A 24,894-nucleotide genomic window follows, 5' to 3' on the forward strand; every position below is an offset into this window, starting at 1 on the left:
GAAACCATTTTGTGGTTCTGATTGCTGGGTGCAAATAATGCTGGCCCAGTGACTTGTGTTATACTTGGAGTTAATTCGATCCAAGAATTATCACATTCAATATCTAACTGAAAAAGATTCTTTTGTTTGTTGTTACATGGTTGTTGTTTAGCAGTGGTGAAAGTTTGTCTGCTAACTGGATCGATAAAGCAAACTTTATTTTTGTATAACACGGGTATTCTATCATAACAAGTATCCATTACTTGTAAGGGCGAATAAAATTTTGGACAGTGATAGAGCCAGGCTACATTGCCATTTGTCTCTAAAAACATAGATCTGTTATTAGTTAACAGAAAACCAGCCATCTTAGGGCTGAGACGCGAATATGCAAGTTGTGTATTTTTAAGTGAACGTTCTAGTTCACAAATTTGTTGTATAGTATTTATTTCAGAGAGATGTAGCCTTCGGAAATTAGTGTACTGATAATAGTCGAATTTAGTATTCAAATGCGCCTCATAATCTATCTCAGTGCGGGAGATGTTAAGCGAACTTATTGAACTGTTCGGAAGTTTAGTATTTCTATTTATAGTAGGTAGAGGTTCGAGTGCCTCTCCTGTATTCACATTAAATCCGCCTGTAAATTCAACATACAGTGTGCGTATGGTGACGGATAAACTATATTATTGCTATTGCAAAGCGATTGAGGCTTATTGTACACTTGAAATAGAAAGCTTTGTTCTTTCTCTGATTCTTTAGAGATATAATAATTATCTCCTATTTTTATCATTTTGCCTTCAAATTTTTCTCTTACAGCGAACAAGCAATTATCTTGTTTCTCCCAGTTATAAGCATGGGGGTCGGATGAAGTACTTTGACAACCTCCTTCTGATAATGTGCAAGGCAGGGGAATATTTTGCCAGTTATTTACTGAACCTCCCCGCAAGTTAACATTTAAAGTTGTATCCTGCATATATGTTTCAAACGTATCGTGAATTATCCAGCCAGAATCGTCACATTCGTTTGGATTTTCTCCAATATTGGGACCGGAATTTTTTATATAAGTTGTTCTTACATTTAGTTTAATCGGAATTTCTTTTCCGTTAATACTTAACTTATTAGTTAATCTAGCCTGCCTACACTGTTCTGGAGTTAAATCTACGCCTGTGGTAATTGTGCTACGTTTTGCATCAATTCCACTAGCGTCGAAAAGGCCGCAATACCACCTAATGCTTTGGTGGCTTGCTCTACACATAGTAGCTTCTAATTTTCCTCTAAAGAAACGGTTGAAAATTGGTCCTTTGACTTTTGAAATTTCAACAATTTGTGGTTCAATTTTACAAGGAGCGACTTTGTTTAGTGAGTACATTTTATTAGAGTCCATAAGTGAACAATCGTAGTGAGCGACTTTTAGTGATGTTGCAGTTTTTGCGTATAATTGATGGTGAGCAGTTTTTAAATCTGTGAAAATTTCAGAGTCTGGTTTTTCACAATTTGTGAAATTAGATAAAATTAAGGTTGCGGTCACAAATAAATTTGTGACATTTTCTATGTATCTGTTTTTGCAAAATAGAAATAGACGAAACAGAAAAAGAATAAGCAAAAGATTTACCTCAGTGAAGTTTCTTCTGGGGTTTTCAGTTTCGATAACCTCTCCTTCCTCGGGGAACAGAGAGTCGATTTCTGGATTCATTTAAAAATGAATTTCGGATTGTTTTGTAGACGAGAGTTTAAAGATGTAGTCTTTACGCGAGAGATTCAGAAGAATGAATCGATTCAGTTGGGCTGAGAATTTATAGATTTCTCAATGGCAATTTGGCCGTCCGTGCGGATGGCAAAAATAATGAACACTGATTGGCTAACTGTGCTGTGCTTAATGGCAATGTGGCCGTCCGTGCGGATGGCAAAATACGGAGCCCTGATTAGCTATCTGTTTCAACTGCATTTTATCAGTTTGTATATTTGCATAAATTATTAAGAGCGGATTACTATCCGCGCAACTGGCGGAATATTCGATTCTGATTGGTTGATTGAGGGTTGTCCGTGAAGACAGAGTGAATAAGAAATTTAACTGGTTGGGGTATATTTTTATTCCTGTATAAAATGAGAAATATTCTGAGTGTAATTCTAGTCTAACTTTGAAGAATAATGAACAAAACTGTTTTAAATTTATTTAAAGAGGCAAATTATTCTGCCTTCGAACACTTAGATTTGGAGTTGGATGCCAGAGAGATGAAATTTTTCCTCTGTGAGCATTATATATCAACTCAAATTGTCCTCTCTGAAGAGGAATTTTATTCGCTGCGGGTTATTGTGTAAATAATATTAAAATACGCTAAGGTATGTCCTGCTACAGTGCAGTACCTCAAATGTTGGTTGGGGGAAGAGGTAAATTTTTAGTGTTTTAAATATTTTTCTGGGATATATTGGGGTGGATTATGAAATTTTTGAATTTTTTAGTTCGAGCGAAAATTAACAGCACCAAACCCCGAGTGCCATGAAGAATTTATGAATTATGTGCTCGAGCTTTGGCGAGTGTGGTGGACCCTGAGACAGCACGAGCTGCTCAGCAATTACATGGGTTGGCTGTTGTTCTGGGGCACGGGCTTCTCTTTCGAGACTGTACTATTGCCCGCCAATACATTAAACTAATTAAACTTGCTAGAGCTCAACTGTTATAATTTTTGTAAATTTTTGCTTTAAATATTTTTATAATTTTTATAATATACATTTTTATATTTTATTTTTATATTTTCGTATATTTTAATAACAACTTTGTATAAAAGAATTATTTCTTTTGGACTTTTGGAATTAAATCTGATGGAATTGTATTTCCGAAGCGTTTAGGTTCAGTCCGTGTTCTCTGCGGTCTGACATCAGAATGAATTGGGTTACGATTAGTTTTTATTTTTACTGGGTGGGGGGTTGAACTAATTATAGGGCGAAATGTATGGGAATTGGACGTAGTACTTTGTGAACTACTTTGGGGGCTAATTAAATTCCTGATATGTAGTGTGCTATCATTTCTATTTGTTTTGTTTGGGCTGTTAGGCGCACTCCGGCACGTGTTAACAGTAGTTGAGTATTCAACTGGTTGCGGTGATGTTATTTGCTCAGCCTGATTATTTGCGTTGTTAATAATAGGCCACGGCATATATTCCGGGTTATCAATTGTTTGGTGATTGAATCTATTTATTGAGTACTGGTTGAACCTATCATAGTAGGCCTGTGAATCATCATAGTTAGTACTATAGTCCTGTACTAACTTGTCTATTTCCTGTTCTTTAGGAAAGTTTTCTACTAAGTGATTTCTATGCAATACTTTCTTTTGTTCAGCTGTGTCGTGAACAATTTCATACGTAGTGTTAGTAATTTGTTTAGTAACAGTATATGGTCCAGAGCGTAACTCTAGTAGTTTTTTGGATTTCAATAATCCTTTAGCGTGATTCTCTAGTAGAACTTTACGACCGATTTTGATTGGTCTACCCAATTTAAATCTATTCCTATACTCGTGTGCTTTGTTTGTAATTTGCCGACAGCGAGTATACGTTTTACTATATATATTTTTAAATTCATTTTCGCGTTGTAGTATAGTACTAGACAATCTATTCTGTAATAGTTTGTCTACTTTCTCGTTTTTACAAGAATTTTCACAGTGAGTATGTAAGGGAAGGTCTTTACAATACTCTGAAATACAATTCCGTCTATTATCCCGTAGTAAGCCTAGCTTAAGGGAAATTGGAATTTGCGGTTTAAAGCCGAATAATATCTCATACGGAGTGTATCCTGTACTGTAATTTATTGCAGTATTATGCGCAATGCAAACTTATTAGTAAGGCTGGCCCAGTTCGATACGGTGTCGTTAATAAAACTGCGCAAATATTTTGCTAAGTTTTTCTTTTGTACTTCAACCTTGCCATTTGTCCAAGGTGAGTATGAGGTTCGTGGTTTTAAGGTAATTCCGAATTCATGCGTCCAGTGCACAAAATCATTACTCAAAAATGCAGTACCGTTGTCATGTACTATTTGCTGGGGGATTCCGAATCGGGTAATATATTTTTCTATTAACTTAACAGTTTCTGGTGCATCGGCTGTTTTTGATGGATAAACTTGTATAAAGCGAGAGAAACTATCTACTATAACTAGACAAAATTTCTTTTGGTTACTAAAAGGCCTAAATGGGCCCTTATGGTCTATGTGTATAGTATGAAATGGGGTGGTTTCTAAATCTCCCCACTGTTCTAAGGGTGCTTCGTTTAGATCATGTCTTTGTGGTTTATTCTTCTGACAATCTAGGCAATCATGTATTAGCATTGTAACCCATTTGTACATTCCGGGCCAGTAAAAGAATCTACTAATGTTGTTAAATGTACATGCGTCTCCACGATGCCCACTTAGCGGCTTATTATGTGCTAACTCAAAACACTTCATAAATAGCGATAGTGGAACACATATTTTGGCATCGTATAAACTGTTCTCGTCTGGTTTATTGTAGCATAGTAAGTCATATTGTTCCTCAAGTAGTAGAAGGTTAAATATATTTTTGTATGCACGTAATCTTTTACAATGCTTAATTGTACTTGTGCTCGGCGGTTCTTTGCCTGCCTTTAGCCACTGGCGAACGGTTTGTAAGACCGGATCATTTATTTGTTCGCGCAGAACTGTATCTGTGTCTAGTTGAGCTTGTTTGGGGAACTCTGTTAATTTTAGTAGTAAGTCCTTACAAGATACATTTACTACTTCTGTATGTAGAGTCGTCGGTCCTACAATATCACACTTTTGTGTGCGCTGTTTGTATTCCTCCTTCGCTTGTTCTAGTTCTTGTATTAATGATATATCTACATTCCCTTTTTGCAATTCTAACCAGTCTTCATCATCAAGACCGTCATCTACTGCATGTACCTCTTCGGTTATTTCTTCGTATGTGTGGTCATTAAGGCTTTCTGTAGATACATTTTCCGAAGACATCTTTCTGATCTGATTTATTTGTCCATATCTGAACGAGTCGGCAATATTGTATATTGCACTACATGTCTGCTCTATATCGTCGCTTGCGTCGTTAATACTAAAATCTTCGTCGGTTATATTTAGTATTTTCTTTTTCTGACCGGGTATATGTGCAATTACCGGATAGCTAGTATTTGGGGGTGCTTTCTTTTCGTCACAGTGTAGTATTGAATAGTTTATGGGTTTATAATCCTATGTATAGAAGCGAATGTCCTTTGGGACTGTTTTGTGTTCAATTTGGAACTTTTTCCCTTCTTCTTGCGGGACTTGTCTACTAAGTAAGTCGGGGAAAGCAAGTTTTTTACCTTCAGTGTATATTATCTTTAGATTCTGAAATTTAGTCAGCACGACTTGATACTTAAAGAATCTATGTGATAATTGTCCGCGGCGAGACCAGAGGAATAGTATAGGTCTGTGATCGCAGAATAGATATATTGGATAGGGGGAGCCTATAATGTAGAAATCGAATGTTTGTAATGCTGATATTATTCCGCACAGTTCTCTATGCTGTGGGGACATTTTCTGTTCTGCTTTATCGAATACACGGGAGTTTGCAGAAACAATTCGTTTCCCTTCGGGGAACTGTTGTATTAATATACTACCAGTTCCTAAGTTGGAAGAGTCAGCATGTATATGAAAGGGGTATTTTGGGTTGGGGATAGCGACGGAAATATCGTGTGTAAATTTTGCTTTCAACTTATCGAATACCTGCTGGTGGCTATCCAGCCATTCGAAATTCGTTTCATTCTTAACTAAATCATATAGCGGTTTTGCGTCTATATGATAGATTATAACATAATTTGCATAAAATCCCATCGCCCCTAATACGCTGAGGACATCGGTTTTCGATTCTGGCGTTTTTAAGTTCTGTATATCTGCAATGCGCAAAGTGATTGGGCTAAGTGTCCCTTTCAATCTTACATGCCCGAGGAATTTCACTTTTCGTAAGAAGAATTTTGTTTTATCCGGCGCAGCTTTTAAGTTAGCTTTACGCAGTAGTGCATGATATTCACGTATTACTGTGAACATTTCCTGTTTATCTTGTGCTTGCAGCAGTGTATCGTCAATATAAGTAATGGCTTGCTTTTTCTTTATTAGCGGTCCAAATGCATAACGCATAAGTTTACTAAAGAAGTTTGGAAGGGGCTTTAAGCCGTAAAATCCGACTTGATAGGTATATTGACGTCCACCTACAATAAAACTAGTTAATTTTTGAGTTTCTTCTGTAACGGGCACTTGATGATAAGCGCACGACAAATCACTACTTGTAAAATATGCTCCATCTACTCGTGTCATTAGAACTTGTAGTGGCTCGAGTGGCCAACTTGAGTTACTTGTATCTGTAATTGAGTTTAGGTAGCGAGCGTCAATTACAAGTTTTACATAGTCGTTCTTAGGCAGTATAATAATTGGATTTACAAACCAGCTATTTAAATCGTCGTGCTCATTTAGCTCGCTTATTATTCCGGCTTGTATTAATTCGTCCATTAATGCCTCTAACTTGTCACGCAAATGTAGGGGAACTTTGCTGGGACGTTGCTTTTTAAATTCGCAGTCCTTTTTTAGGGGTATGTGAAATTTCTGTTTCGTGCGGCCGATATCATACTTGTGATGGGAGTATACGTCCTCATCATCTAGAAGAACTTCTAGAAGTGCTCTGAATTCATCATCCGTTAAATCACTTTGTGTGAAATCAAACTTTTTAAGATACTCGATATAGTGTGCATAGTTTTTACTTGCATCTTTTGGTCGTGTATCGAGTCCTTCTTGTACAACTTCATGAATAATGAAGTGGTTTTGTTCAGTTGTTCTGAACTTGGGGAATTGTTCAGTATTTTTGGGCTTGCATAAGGGTTTTGCATCACTTGAGAAATCAGTTGCTATTTCAGCATCATTTTTGCATTTGTTTACAATTTCATCGCCTACAATTCCAAATATCTCTTCGATGCTTTCATCTGTGTATTGTGTAGAGGACGGCATTTGATTAATGTCGGCTTTACTCACATAAACATATATTTTAATTCCCGAAGAATTGAATACATTGTATAGCAATGCTGATATCTCAGACCAGTTCATTTTGTCTAATCCACATGCGATTTTTGGCATAGCTATACATCTAATGTTCTGCATTAGAAGTGTATTGCGAAGTTCGAATAGTGCAGTTGTAATACTTTCAATAGTCGGTTTACTATTGTATTTTTCTTTAGTTATTAGGCTAAAGATTTGGTGTCCGAGACTAGGAGCAATGTATTGTAATACATTTTGGTTTATTGTATTTCCGTCACGATCGTTCACTTCTACTTGCCACTTACAATGTTCTCTCAATTCGGGGAACCTTTTACACAGCATGAGTGCAAAGCCTTTGCTCATAGCGCAGTCCTTAGAAATTGTGTGTACAATAGCCATACTACTATTGAATATTGACTGTTCTTCATGGTTAATATAGTTTATGCAACTATCGGATTCGTTCGACTCAGCCTCTTGTACTGAGTTAACAACTGTACTAAACATGAAACAATTATCCAATTCTTCATACTTATTTAGTATTGAGTATGCGAACTCACTACAATCGCGCATGTTGAATTTGCGCGTATCACGACTCAATACTAGATCACATACAGCGTACCCAATAATACCTTTATTAAGTGTGATAGGGTGATTTTTGTGGTTTTCTATTAGTATAGGTAGTTTTTTCTCTTTTTGTGTACAGACTGTGTTAATAAAAACTAGTTCTGTTTTTACTGTATTTTTGTGCGGTAGAAAAGAAGTGCCTTTGGGGTAACATAAATCAGTGTTTTGGTGTTTGTACAAGTAGGTTGATCTTGCCTGTATATAAAGTGGCTGAGACAAGACTATTGCTTCTATCTCTGATAATTGTGGATACTGTTTTTCGTTATTCAGTGTTCCATAACTGATTACTCCTTGTGTTCTTTTAACTCTACAGCAGGAATATCGAAATACAGAGCTTTAAAGAAAATATGGCAGAAATCAACACCAATCAGGTTAGACGTTCCTTCTTGTGTAACCCATACTTTATAGTTTGCTTCATACTTTCCGTCAGTGTCAAAGTATGATGTTACAGTAGTATGGCCTAACATACGAATTTGTGATCCATTATCGGATTTTGTGACATTGATATCTGAGAAGATTCTCATGCTAGGGTTCAATTTTTGCTTTTCTAGAAATGTGGGGTAATTTATTATCGTACATGTCGAGCCTGGGTCAATCAGATACTCAACCTCAAGTCCACTATTTTTATTTATGTCTCCGGTGGTGAAATAATACATGTTTAGGTAAATCCTGGATTTTGGATTACTATTTGTATTAACTTTCGGAGACTTTAGAAGTTTAAAGGAAAGAAGTCTGTGATAGCATCGGTGTAATTATTCTGATCGTAATATTCTGTTTGTTGGTTTTGATCCTCTACCCAGTGAGCAGAGTGGGACGAGCGGGGTTGTTGATCATAATATCTACTGCTTGATGCTTGGAATTGATTATTATGAGCGTGGGGGGGATAGAACGTTGAAATTTTTGATTCTCACGTTCATAATGTTGCCTAGCTTCAGTTTCATGGGGACTAAATTGGTTGTTTTGGGGAAATTTTTGCTCATAGGATTTGTTATTATTATTATTCTTATAGTGTTTATTTCCTTATCTGCGGTTGTCATATCCACTGTTAGTTTTATTTGGGCGATTCTGGTTATTAAATTACGGTTTACTGTTGGTCTGCTTTTTGTAGTCAGTACTGAAGGATGTCTTTTTCTCCTTTTCCTCAGTGAGTTCTCTTTTCAACTTTTTAAATCCTTCATCAATCCTGTGCTTAGAGCAGTTAGAAATGGAATGCCCATGATTACGGCAATAGTTACAAAAGCGTGTATTATTTGGTCGTCCTTTTACATTGGGTTCTTTAAAGGAACCTGAGTTAATAGCGCTGACTTCATTATTTCTTATTAGGCTAGTAAGCTCTTTAATTTGTGCTTCAAGGCTACTAATTTTATCATTTGTTTGCTTTACTGTGCCGTCAGTGCTAACAGTAAATGTTAAGTCTTTTGTTATTAAGTGGTTTTGTATTTCGTTCCATGTTTTATCCGGATTTTCTATCCTATATTCATGCGCTTTGCGTTTTAATGAGGGGGGCTGTAACCCTCTTATGACAAAGTCAATATACTTTTGCTCTCTCTGTCGCTGCTGTATTGTTCGTTCAGTAGCAATTTGGCCAGGATCAGTTAATTGTGCAGGTATTTTTTCAGGCCATCCTCTATCAACAGCATGCTTAATTCGGTGGAAAAAATTTTTAATTAGTTCCCCTTCTTGTCTGGTGGCACCTTCTACTTCTAGTCGATACTTAAATTGATCACGGCTATCAGTGAATCTATTTATGAAATCTCCTTTGATTTGGTCGAGATTTCTTGTGGGGTCTATAGTATTGTACCACTCTAATGCAGTCTCTGTCAGTAGTGATCCAAATAGCGCTTTGCGTCTATTTTGGTGATTTGTTAATGCAGTGGGGTCTGTCGGTAACGTTGTACCTAAGGAGAAGTTTATTTTTTGTTCAACGGAGTTCCAGAAATCACTTGCATTTTGTCTAGGGTCATTTCCCGAGAAGGTGACAAGTGACATGTTAGGATGAGAGAGGGGGGTATCAATTAATGTTCTTGTTACTGTAGTAGTGCTGCCGGATCCGGAACTTACAGTTGTTGTGCCTGAAGGAGCTGTACTACTCGGTGTTCCTCCTGAGGACATTATGTTAGGCTTGTTTTGTTATTTTTTTTTTGCTTAGAAGATAGAATGTTTATGCGTGCCTCACTGGTCGCACCAGTTTATACTAGAGGGTAGGGGGTGCGAAGGTTCAAACTTCTGACTCGATGGTCGTACTCCTAGTATATGCTATCTTACTAAGCCTGATAAGTCTCATAAAAGTATTTATTGATCTAAGTAAGTAAATTTGGCTAATTGATCTAGTTATAAGTTTTATATAATCTTTATAGAAATCTAACATAGATAAATTTACAAGTTAAGTTATGAGGTTATAAGAGTTAAAACTTTAAGTTATAAAAGTTAGAAAGTTATGAAAGTTAGAAAGAGGAGAAGGTCGGGAAAGTTAGTAAAAACTTTACTAACTCGAACTGTTATCAGTAACTTATTATTCCCTTTTGGATAAAGTCCTGACTTGAAAGTTATCTCTAACTATTCGTTATTCGATATAGTTGAGAAGATTGGATTAGCAATTCACTTTGGAATATTTTGTGTTGAGATTACTTTCTCGATTTGGAGATATTAAATTCTCAGTTTCTCTGAGTTATTAGTTCTTAATTTCTCAAAGTTGTGATTCTTTCTTTGCTATATATAGTTCTCAGAACGGGATAATTCCCGTCCTGCTGGCTGGACGGTAAAATGTCCGTTTGGCTGGACGGACGGACATTTTACGCAATTTGAATGGTTCAGCATAATTGCATCATTCTATTTTTAGAATGATGTAATTTGAATACTTAGCTTAGTTAAGCTAAGTATTCAACTTAAACCTTACTTTAGTACATTGTGCATTAACTAATTTTTAAAAAAAGCTCAAACTTTTTTTTTCAAACCACCATAAACCTGATAGTCTTTGTTTGATGCTTCCTCATTTCATTCTGTCAAAATTAAAATATCAAGTGAATCACATTTTCTTTGAATGTTTTTCAGTTTGGACTGAAATTTGCAAAATTTATTTATAATTTCTTACAAGTTAACCATTCGACTTGCAAGTTCTTACAAGTTAACAATCTTTTGCAAGAAACTTGATACCCGGGTACAGTCTTTTTTTGAACCATTTCTCAGCATTTATTTTCAAAAGACTCAATGAGTTAATTTCTTGTTGCCTAATTTTATAACGTATTTTGAAAATTCCCAAGAAGCTCCTTTTGGTCAGCGTCCTAAAGGTTTTTCCAATCACATTGAAATCACCAGAGCTCTAGGATGAAACGTGTTTTTAATGGATTTGGCGGTGTCGTCGAAACTGTAATTTGGGAACCTTTGACTTTGATTGGTAACACGTCCAACAGATTTGGTTCTCCTAGCTTTCTCCCATTTTTTCAAAATTTTACGTGATATATTTTTAACTTGATTATAATACTTCCTATTTCATGATCTTCAATTACTCTGTTCTCAATGACAGTTGCGCTGCAACTCAAGTGGCAGGCAACTGGACATTTGTTTTGTCAGCCTGTAAAATGGAAAACAAATCAAGACAATTAAAACAAAAGCAACTGTAAACTGTAGATGTATATAATGAACAGGCAATTCATTGACGTTAGTGAATAGACTTTTGAAAACTTCGGCCGTCAAATTTTTGCCGATTTCCTGGCAAAAACTGTACTTGTAAACAGCACAGAATCTCACAGAAAAGAGTTTACCGTTGAGCCTTGAGACGATTAAAGGTTTAAAGGTTTAAAGGTTTCCTTTTTCTTTTTCAAAATTGCTGGAAAGTTTTGTTTTGGCTTCAAACTTTTCATGTTTGTAACTCACGTGATGTCGTCAAGTCAGTTTCACGCATCATTGTTTGTTTTTTTTGACATTTTTTTTCCTGAATAATTTAAGATTGAGCTTGTGCGTTTAATAAATTGACGTCACTCGCTTTATAAACTCTAGTTATTTTTGCCATTTATGACTAACGTCGTATCGCTATATTGACCTTGTGTCATTAAGTATTGTAAAACCATGTTATCTGAGCTTTTTCATAAGGTGAATTCTGTTTAAAAAATATTGGAATGACTAGAGTTCTCAAAATATCCAATCTTTTCAGTTTTTTCGTAACTTATTAGGTTCATTAGTTTAAAAATAGCACTGGTAACAGGATCAGCCAACAGGTTGGGAAAACGATTTTGTAAATACTTTCAACTCCTCTTAAGGACCTGATGTGTTTTTCCCTCTAATCAATCTTCATTTTGTTGAACCTACTTGTGGTGCTCGTTGACCAATTCTGTGAAATCATTCTGATTTTTGCGTTCTGGTTTTGTTCATTCGTTTTCTAAAGGCAATTAAGTAGGAGCTATTTCAAACGCAAATAGGTGTATAGGTGTCAAAAAATTGAAAAATTTTTGTAGCAAGGTTTAAATGCGCAGATACCCAAGTTACAAATAGGGAACGGGTGAACTGCTGAAGCAAAATTATAACCAGCAATGACAAAGTATTTTTAAAAGTTTTAATTGGTAACATAGTTAACAGGTTTTGTCAACAATTTTTGAAAATTCGTTTCAAATAAAGCATTATTTCGAAAAGAAATATTACTGTGGCATTTTTGTTTCTCTGTAAAATTCAAACTTTTTTTTACCTTTTAAAATACTTAATCAATACAACGGTTTTAAACTTCCAAAATTTTCTTTAGGTGAGTTTTTGTAAGAAATGCGGTGAAAAAAAAATGATCTTCACCACCGCGCAATGCTCACATCTTTTTGCGGTGCACACTGTGAAATGCGTTGAATTTTTTTTCCACCGCATTTATCGCAATCACCGCGTTTCGTACAAAAATTCACCCAAAAATCTTGACCTGGGATGCGTCAACTTGGGAATGATGCTCAGAATCATGCGAGTCTTGTTTTCTGTTTGATGCAGAGGAGACAATGGTGGGGGAAGTGGGGCCTCGTATGATGCATCTAGCAAGAGAGCAACGGGGGGCTTCAGTGGCAGTCTTCAGAACAATGACGGCAGGAGGGGCTCCTCTACTATGGTTACACATCAGCTATATAGTCCGTCCCATAAAGTTGAAATAAGCGAACGTTCGAAGATGCCAAAAACAGGCAATTGAGCATCAAAGTGGTCATTTGAATGTAATGTCTACGTTTTTTCCAATTAGCTTCTACTTAATTTTTTTCTGCATGTTTTAATTTTGAACTTTAACCTTTTGAAACTTTCGCTTATTTCAACTTTGTGGGATACGCTATACTTTCAAAATTGATGACGTGTGTGTCTTCTCATGATGTTCCAACCCTACTCATTTGCCGTTTTTAAGCATCTCTTTAGTGATCAAACGGAGCTCGTATTGAAATCGATTTGAAATCCTCCTATATATTAAACGCGTGAGCTATAAAATGGGACAATTTTTGCATGTTTAGGGGCCTCTCGAGGAGCATGTTTAAGAGCCGCATTGAGCAGCATGGTTAAGCGAACATATCGAGAGAGGTCAATGACCCAAAAGGCTGAAAGTACATGGGTGAGAACCGAACCTGTGTCAAAAGACTGTTAGTCAGGTGCAGTTACCACAAGGCTAAGACGGCTTGAAAGTATGCTCTCCCAGAGGGAGGATTTACTGTCCTGGTTATTAAGTGTTTTTTTAAAAGCTCCCGAACTAAATTTGAAGGTCTGATTGTATACGTGTTTTTCTGCAAAGTTTTAGCGTTACAGATTCTGCGCTATTCTAGAACACTCTTAGCTTTCAACTAAGTTTTCACGCTTAACTTTTTGATTTCTGTGTGATCTCAAATGATCAATCTGAAATATGTTTATTTATACGATAAAAGCGACGGTGAGAAAAGGTGGTATGTAGTCGTTATAGCGCAGTTGGTAAGATGGAGGACTGCGATTCTGAGGGTCGAGAGTTCGAACCCGTGTCGGGTACCCTTCCTTTTGTAGACATCGAAATTTCTAATCCAACCCATGCCGCCTGTTTTTCGAGGAAACTTCTTGCGACGCTGAGTCGTTTTATGTTCCCGTGTTTGTTTGGGGGATAAAAAATGCTAATACTATATATTAAACTGGTGAGCTCTAATATGGGAAAATTTAGGGGCCTCCCGAAGCGCATGTTTAAGAGCCGCATTGAGCAGCGAACGTTTTTCGTAAACCACTTGGATTTTCCGGTTAGCATTGTCGCCCCTAAAGGAATTTTAGAAATCATTTTTCCTTTCTTTCTTTCTTTCTTTCTCTTTCTCTCTCTCTCTCTCTGTCTCTCTCTCTCTCTCTTTCTGTTTCTCTCTTTCTCGCTTTGTGCGTGTGTGTGTGTCTTTCGTCCTCTCTTTCTTTTCTTTCATCCGTTCTGTTTTTCTCTCTCTCTCTCTCACTCTCTCCCTATCTCCTTTTTCCGTCTTTCCGTTTCTCTTTCTCTCCCACTTTGTTTACTTCTCTATTTTTCTCTTCTCAAATTTAATGATCAAGAAAACCAGTTGAGCAAATAGTCACCCCACGAAATGGGAGACAAAAAAACAGAATACACCAAAAGCTTCAAACAGAATGAATTGGAAAAATCAAACATTTTTCTCTGTCCTCCATAGGATAACCACAGGTTGTTTTATCTTATAGCTGTGGATTTGCGGTTCAATTACCATTGTCCATAAAATCACTATGAAAATAAGTTTTGAGCAGTCGTATTGTCTATATTGTCGTATTCCTTTAATATATTAAACATCAGTTGCAATTAAGCACAATCGTTAACATTGCTCCTATCGTAACATATTTTAGAGGTCCTTAATCATGCAACCTAGCGCATAATCAATGCGTTTTGAGACGCACTTTGCCATCCTATTCAAGCTCCTATTATGCCATTTTTTGCGCTCATTAAGCATGTGGTATAGCAAAAACAAGCGGGTCACAAACGCCCTTTTGCAGAAATTTGCTGTAGAAAGAGCAAAGGACAAGTGCAATACGCATAGTTAGCGTAATTGTTGAGGCCTATGGCTGTTAAGCGAGGGATATGGATTCGAGCCCGAGTCGGTGCGAAACCTTAATTTTTTTTAAAACGTCTTGGTCGTGTAAATGATTTTCTTGTTATGGTTTTGCGGGCCTGCTAGTTGATATGATTTACGGATTTCAAATTAAACTTGGTAGCTTTTAAAAAAATGGGACAAATGAGAACAAGTATGAGTATGGCTTCATTCTAACAAGGTGAGAAAACACTGTAAGGATCTTTAGGAGTTTGAGATAATGGGTATCATGTTTTAAAGCAGGGATAGAAACAAACATAGAAACTCAATGCAATGAAAGCAAACTTTCTACTATAATTCTCGGTTTTTCACTGTAAAAAACTAATTTATAATGTGAAATTTTTGTATTTTTCCATAAATGACAATAGCAAACATTTTGTGAACATTAGCGTCTATTTTGCAGTATTGCAGGATGTAAAAGAAAAATAAGACTGTCGGGGAAATACAATATAACCTAATTGCTTTGAATTTTATTTGTTTTGTTGTATTCGTTGTTCGCAGCATTTTTGAAATTCAGATTTTTGGTCTTTTTTCTTTCAACAATGCCTTCACACACACACACACACACACACACACACTCACAAACACACCCACACACACACCACACATAAACATTTAAACACACGCGCACACACAGAGACATACGCACACAAACACAGAGATACAAACTCACGCACAAACACACACAAAAACATACACACACAGACGCACAGACACACACACACACTCACACACAAACACACACAAATACATACACACACGCACGCACACTCAGACACACACATACACACACAAACACACACCAACACATACACACACGCACTCAGACAAACACACACACTCACACACAAACACATACAAACACATTCACACATGCACACACACACAAACACAAAGAAACACCCACTTACACGTACACAAACACACACATACACACAAAACACAAGCACACTCACACACAAACAGAAAAAACACACTCATAAACAAACACACAGACACACACATATACACACATGCACACACACATACAAACACGCACATACACACACACACAAAAACACAGACACAAACACTCATACAGAAACACACAAAAAAAACACACACACACGCCCATACAAGCACAATAAGAGACACACACACACTCACACACAAACACACACAAACACATACACACACGCACACACACACACAAACGCACACAAACACATACACACACGCACACATACACACACATACACACACTGACACACACACATACACACACGCACATACACACACACACAAAAACACAGACACAAACACTCATACAGAAACACACAAAAAAAAACACACACACACGCCCATACAAGCACAATAAGAGACACACACACACACTCACACACAAACACACACAAACACATACACACACGCACACACACACAAACACTCACACACAAACACACACAAACACATACACACACGAGCACACACACAGACGCACACACAAAGACACAGACACACACATACACACAAGCACACACACAAACACACACTGACACAAACATACATACTCAAACACAAACACACACAAACACATACACACAGACACACACACACACTCTCGCACAAACACACACAAATACATACACACACGCACGCACACTCAGACACACACATACAGACACAAACACACACCAACACATACACACACACTCACACACAAACACATACAAACACATACAAACACGCACACACACAGACACACACACACACAAACACACAGACGCACACACACACGTATACACAGACACACACATACACACAAAACACACACCAACACATACACACACGCACTCAGACACACACACTCACACACAAACACACACAAACACATACACACAGACACACACACACACTCTCACACAAACACACACAAATACATACACACACGCACGCACACTCAGACACACACATACAGACACAAACACACACCAACACATACACACACACGCGCACACACAAACACACAGACACACCCACTTACACGTACACAGACAGACACACACATACACACAAAACACAAACACACTCACTCACAAATAGAAAAAACACACTCACAAACAAACACACAGACACACACATATACACACATGCACACACTACACACACGCACATACACACACACACAAAAGCAAACACACAAACACACACAAACACAAACACACACGCACACATACACACACATACACACACTGACAAATAGACATACACACACACACACACACTTAGACACACACACACACACTCACACACAAACACACACAAACACATACACACACGAGCACACACACAGACGCACACACAAAGACACAGACACACACATACACACAAGCTCACACACATACACACACTGACACAAACATACATACAAAAACACAAACACACACAAACACATACACACAGAAACACACACTCTCACACAAACACACAGAAATACATACTCACACGCACGCACACTCAGACACACACATACAGACACAAACACACACCAACACATACACACAAACTCACACACAAACACATACAAACACATACACACAAGCACACACATAGACACACACACACACAAACACACAGACGCACACACACACACACGTATACACACACATACACACAAAACACACAACAACACATACACTTACGCACTCAGACACACACACACACACACTCACACACAAACACACAGAAACACACAGAAACACCCACTTACACGTACACACAGAGAAACACACATACACACAAAACACAAGCACACTCACACACAAATAGAAAAAAACACACTCACACACAAACACACAGACACACACATATACACACATTCACACACACATACACACACGCACATACACACACAAAAGAACACAGAGACACACACTCATACAGAAACACACAAAAAACATACACACACAAACATACAAGCACAGTTAGAGACACACACACACACTCACACACAAACAGACACAAACACATACACACACGCTCATACACACACACACAAGAACACAGAGACACACACTCATACAGAAACACACAAAAAACATACACACACAAACATACAAGCACAGTTAGACACACACACACACACACTCACACACAAACAGACATAAACACATACACACACGCACACACACACACGGAAACACACACACAAAGACACACAAACACACACACTTAGACACACACACACTCACACACAAACACACACAAACACATACACACACGAGCACACGCACAGACGCACACACGAAGACACAGATAAACACATACACACAAGCACACACACATACAAACACTGACATACCAAACATACATAGAAAAACACAAACACACACAAACGCATACACACAGACACGCACAAACTCTCACACAAACACACACAAATACATACTCACACGCACGTACACTCAGACACACACATACACACACAAACACACACCAACACATACACACACACAACACACACACCAACACATACACACACGCACTCAGACACACACACTCACACACAAAAACACACAAACTCACACACACACACACAAACACACAGAAACACCCACTTACACGTACACACACAGACACACACATACACACAAACACAAGCACACTCACACACAAACAGAAAAAAACACACTCACACACAAACACACAGACACACACATATACACACATGCACACAAACATACAAACACGCACATACACACACACAAAAACACAGAGACACACACTCATAGAGAAACACATAAAAAACATACACACACACACACTCACACACAAACACACACAAACACATTCAAACACGAAAACACACACACTGAAACACACACACAAACACACACAAACTCATAAACACACGCACACATACACATACACTCACTGACACACAGACATACACACACACACTTAGGCACACACACATACACTCACACACAAACACACACAAACACATACACACACGAGCACACACACATACGCACACACAAAGACACAGACACACACAAACACATACAAACACGCACACACACACACTGAAACACACACACAAACACACACAAACTCATAAACACACGCACACATGCACATACACTCACTGACACACAGACATACATACACACACACTTAGGCACACACACACACTCACACACAAACACAAACAAACACAAACACACAAAAGCACACACACATACAGACACTGACACAAACATACATACACAAACACAAACACACACAAACACATACACACAGACTCACACACACTCTCACACAAACACACGCAAATACATACTCACACGCAAGCACACTCAGACACACACATACACACACAAACACACACCAACACATACACACACATACTCACACACAAACACATACAAACACACACACACACACGCACACACACAGACACACACACACAAACACACAGAAACACCCACGCACACGTATACACACAGACACACACATACACACAAAACACAAACACACTCAAACGGAAACAGAAAAAAAACACACACACAAACACACAGACACACATATATACACACACATACACAAAAACACAGAGACACACAAACATACAGAAATACACTCAAAAACTTACACATACACACAATTAGACACAAACACACACAAACACAAACAAACACATACGCACACACACACATTGACACGCACACACATTTAAAGACACACACACATACAAACACAGACTCACACACAATCAGACGCAATAACACCTACACACAAACACACACAAACACATACATCCACTGACACACATTTACATACACACACAAACACATACACTTACTCAGATACAAACACTTACACAAAAACACACACAAACACATACACACGCGCACAAACACACAGACACGCACACACAAACACACAGACGCACACACACACGTATACACACAGACATACACTCATATACACACAAACACAAACACTCTCTTACACAAACACAAACAAACACACTCACACACAAACACACACACATACACACACAGGCACACACACATACACACACACTCAGACACAAACACTCTCACACACAAACTCAAAAAAACACACTCACACACAAACACAAACATACATACATACACAAACTCACAGACACACTTACATACACACATAGACACACACACACATGCACGCGCACTCACACACAAACAAATACACACACACACACACAGACACACGTACACTCACATACACACAAACACAAACACACTCATACACAAACAGAAAAAAAGCACACTCACACACAAACATATAGGCACACACATATACACACAGAGACACACACACATCCACACACGAACATACACACACAAAATCACAGAGACACACGCTAATACAAAAACACACACAAAACCATACACACACGCACACACACGGACACAAAGACACAAAGACACATACACATACAGACACACACAAACACATACACACACTCAGACACACACACTCACACAAAAACAAACACAAACACATACACACACTCACAAACACACAGACACTCACTCACAAACACACAGACGCACACACACACACGTATACACACAGACATACACTCCCATAACCACAAACACAAACACTCTCACACACAAACACAATCAAACACACTCACACACAAACACACACATACATACACAAGCACACACACACATACACACACACTCAGACACAAACACTCTCACACACAATCTCAAACAAACACACTCACACACAAACACACACATACATACATACACAAATTCACAGACACACTTACATACACACAATTAGACACACACACACACACTCACACTCAAACACACACAAACACATACACACACGCACACACACGGACACAAAGACACAAAGACACATACACATACAGACACACACAAACACATACACACACTCAGACACACACACTCACACAAAAACAAACACAAACACATACACACACTCACAAACACACAGACACTCACTCACAAACACACAGACGCACACACACACACGTATACACACAGACATACACTCCCATAACCACAAACACAAAAACTCTCACACACAAACACAATCAAACACACTCACACACAAACACACACACATACATACACAAGCACACACACATACACACACACTCAGACACAAACACTCTCACACACAAACTCAAACAAACACACTCACACACAAACACACACATACATACATACACAAATTCACAGCCACACTTACATACACACAATTAGACACACACACACACATACTCACACTCAAACACACACAAACAAATACACACACGCACACACACGGACACAAAGACACAAAGACACATACACATACAGACACACACAAACACATACACACACTCAGACACACACACTCACACAAAAGCAAACACAAACACATACACACACGCACAAACACACAGACACTCACACATAAACACACAGACGCACACACAAATATACACACAGACATACACTCACATACACAAAAACACAAACACTCTCACACACAAACACACACACACAGGCACACACACATACACACACACTCAGACACAAACACTCTCAAACACAAACTCAAACATACACAAGCACTCCCACACAAACACATACACACACGCAAACACACACAGACACACCTACACACATATACACACAAACACAAACACACTCACACACAAACAGAAAAAAAACACACTCACACACAAACACATAGACACACACATATACACACACAGACACACACATATCCACACACGCACATACACACACACAAAAACACAGAGACACACACTCATACACAAACACACACAAAAACATACACATACACATATACACACAATTAGACACGCACACACTCACACACAAACACACACAAACACATGCACACACGCACACACACACGGACACAAAGACACAAAGACACATACACATACAGACACACACAAACACATACACACACTCAGACACACACACACACCCTCACACAAAAACACACACAAACACATACGCACACGCACAAACGCACATACACTCACACAAAAACACACAGAAGCACACTCGTACGTATACACACAGACACACAATCACATATACACAAATATAAACACTCCCACACACAAACGCACAAACACATTTACACACAAACACACAGACACACACACATACACAGATAAACATACACAACCAAACTCAGACACAAACTTACACAAACACGTACACACACGCACACACACAGAGACACACACAAACACACAGAGACACAAATACAAACACACACATACAAACACATACACACACACGCACGCACACACAGTCACAAAAAATCAAACACACAAACACAAACATACGCGCACACAAAGACACACAAACACATAAACACACCTGCACACACAGAGAGACTCACACACAATCACATACAGACACACACAGACACGCACACAGACAGAGACATACACACAAACACAGAGACACATATGCAGACATACACAAACAAACAGACACACAAACACATGCACACAGACACAATCAAACATCCACACACACAAACACAAACATACACACGCACTTACACAAAGACACACACACACAAACACAAACACACAGACACATACACACAGAGAAACGCAAACACACACACACGCAAACACATACAGACCTGCATACACACACAGAGAGACTCACACACAATCACATACAGACAAATACAGACACGCACACACACAGACGTACACACAAACACAGAGCCACATACGCAGACACACAAAAATAAACAACCACACACACAAACAAAAACATACACAAGCACACACACAAAGACACACACACATATAAGCACGCACGCACAAACACACACAAAAACATACACACACACTCAGACACACACACACACACTCACACAAACACACTCAAACACTTACACACACGCACGCTTACAGGGAAAAAACACACAAACACACAGACCCACTTACACTTAAACACACACAAAAACACAGAGACGCACACTCATGCACAAACACACACAAACACACTAACAAGTACACACAGATACACAAACGCAAACACACACACAAACACACAAGCACATACACACATACACCTGCATACACACAGAAAGACTCACACACAATCACATACAGACACATACAGACACGCACACACACAGACATAAACACAAACACAGAGACACATACGCAGACACACACACATACAGACAGACACACACTCACACACACAAACACAAATACAAACACACACACACAAACACAAACATAAACACGCACACACACAAAGACACACACACAAAGATACGCACACACACACACACAAACACAAACACAAAACACAAAACACAAACGCAAAGAAAAACACAAAACACAATCACAACACACACACACACACTGTATATATATATATATATATATATATATATATATATATATATATATATATATATATATATATATATATATATATATATATATATACCTATACTCAAAAAAATATTTGTTTTTTTTTGCTCACATTTCTTGAATAGAGGTTTTCGTTCCATGAAAACCAACTTAAAACTTATTGAACTATTAATATTCTGCAGAGTTTTACTGGAATTTTTGCTCGAGTTTTTAACCAACTTTTGACAAAATGTTCTCCCTGATATATTTTTATGCTGGCGAGGTTGATTTTCTTACAACGAATTTTTGAAAGAGCTCTCCATCAAAATTATGATCATTTTGTAGAAATTTTCTCTGAGTCCCTTGTCACAGCAAAACTTTTGGCAAAAATAGTATCTTTTCCATATCTATTTTTTTCTCTGTGGATTAGAAGGTATAAAATCTGCCTTAATTTAAGAAAAGAATTTATTTATCTGAATGATTCGCCTTTTCAGGATCTCTTTTAACTCAATTCTTGCTTGATTTGAGTCAACTTAGCTATATTTGTAATTTTTGATTCGGCTTATCTTAAAGGCAAATTAGTTTACTTCTGTCGAGCGGACACTATTCAAGAACTCATTCATTTTTTTATCGTTAATTATGGCTTTTGTGTAGAAAATGAGAGACGGGCAATATCTACATCGTGCATCCTTCTTCGCAGAGGACACGGAGGACGATGAAGACTTCACAGCCAATCAGCTCTTCGGAGGAATCAGTCCCGCTCGCGATTACATAACAAGTGACGACGACACAGATGACGTCACAGACCACAGTGTGTACCAGTCTGTAGACCACAGCTACCAAAGATGATAACTCCAATAAAGCTTACCAAGTGATAAACAATTAACTTCCCTGGTTATGCAAGAATTCATAACTTGCAAGAATCTTGCAAGGTTTTGAATACATTTGGAAGGGTGTTTGATTTTTTTCTCCGAGATTAGCATTTCAGTTTCAAAAGTTATATGGATATGAACAACTTTACCAAAACTTACTTTCAGTGCCACTTAACGAGCAAAAATTATTTGTAAATTACTTTTGGTTTTAAATTTTTCGAGTTAATTTTGGTTTTAAATTTCAGTTTCGAAAAAAATATATAGCACCGTCTTCCAAGTGAATTCAAAATCTTGCAAGATTCTTGCAAGTTTTCAATTCGCGCTTTACTAGGGTTCTTTTTAGAGTATAAATAGAAGCTTAGAAGCATTCACAGAAACTATTCAAGTGATTCCTTCCCACGAAGTCTGTTAAAAAAGTGAACAGATCCATCATGGTATGTTTATAAAGTAATTAGATGTTTTTTTTCTGGTAAAAAATTAGTTTGTGAACTTCAAATTGCGATTTATATTTTTCCCAACTCCCCTAATTTTTTTAATCAAAATTAAGTTGATGACTGCAACTAGTTTACCATCTCATTATCAATGGGCAACTCGAGGGCCTTTTATGCAATGGTGTACAATTTAGGCTCTTTTTTATTCATTTCTGATTGACACATTGTAAAATGTAGAACGGTGACAAAAGCATTTAACTTTTCAAGAACAGATGTACTTTTTGTAATGCAAGCTTCTTTTTGCGGTGACGAGTCTCATGCCGTGATCCTTTTTTACAGTGTTGCATGTCTTTTTTGGATCCATTCTGAGAGGGTGCGCAGGCAAAAATTCATTTTAAAAGGAAAGTATGGTTTGTATGTAAAACTAAATCAAATGCAGATATACATTTTTCTGAGAAGACAAACATCATGGTATATGTTTTTTTGGGATAGCACTGTGAAACAGAGTA

General features: G+C 37.8%; 1 protein-coding gene across 2 annotated transcripts in view; it reads left to right on the forward strand.

The window, feature by feature from the left end:
* The window catches only part of LOC142338664 (G-protein coupled receptor 157-like), a 48,186-nt gene extending 24,135 nt beyond the window's left edge, over positions 1–24,051 (forward strand). For both annotated transcript variants that reach the window (XM_075388518.1, XM_075388519.1), the window contains 2 exons: positions 12,574–12,688; positions 23,737–24,051. In XM_075388518.1, coding sequence (XP_075244633.1) covers positions 12,574–12,688; positions 23,737–23,931 — 310 coding nt within the window. In that variant the 3' untranslated portion in view covers positions 23,932–24,051. The remainder of the gene's footprint in view (positions 1–12,573; positions 12,689–23,736) is intronic.
* Positions 24,052–24,894: the final 843 nt, after the last annotated feature.

This window comes from Convolutriloba macropyga, chromosome 4 (genome assembly GCF_964194025.1).
Source record: "Convolutriloba macropyga chromosome 4, txConMacr16.3, whole genome shotgun sequence".
Classification (NCBI taxonomy): domain Eukaryota; kingdom Metazoa; phylum Xenacoelomorpha; order Acoela; family Convolutidae; genus Convolutriloba; species Convolutriloba macropyga.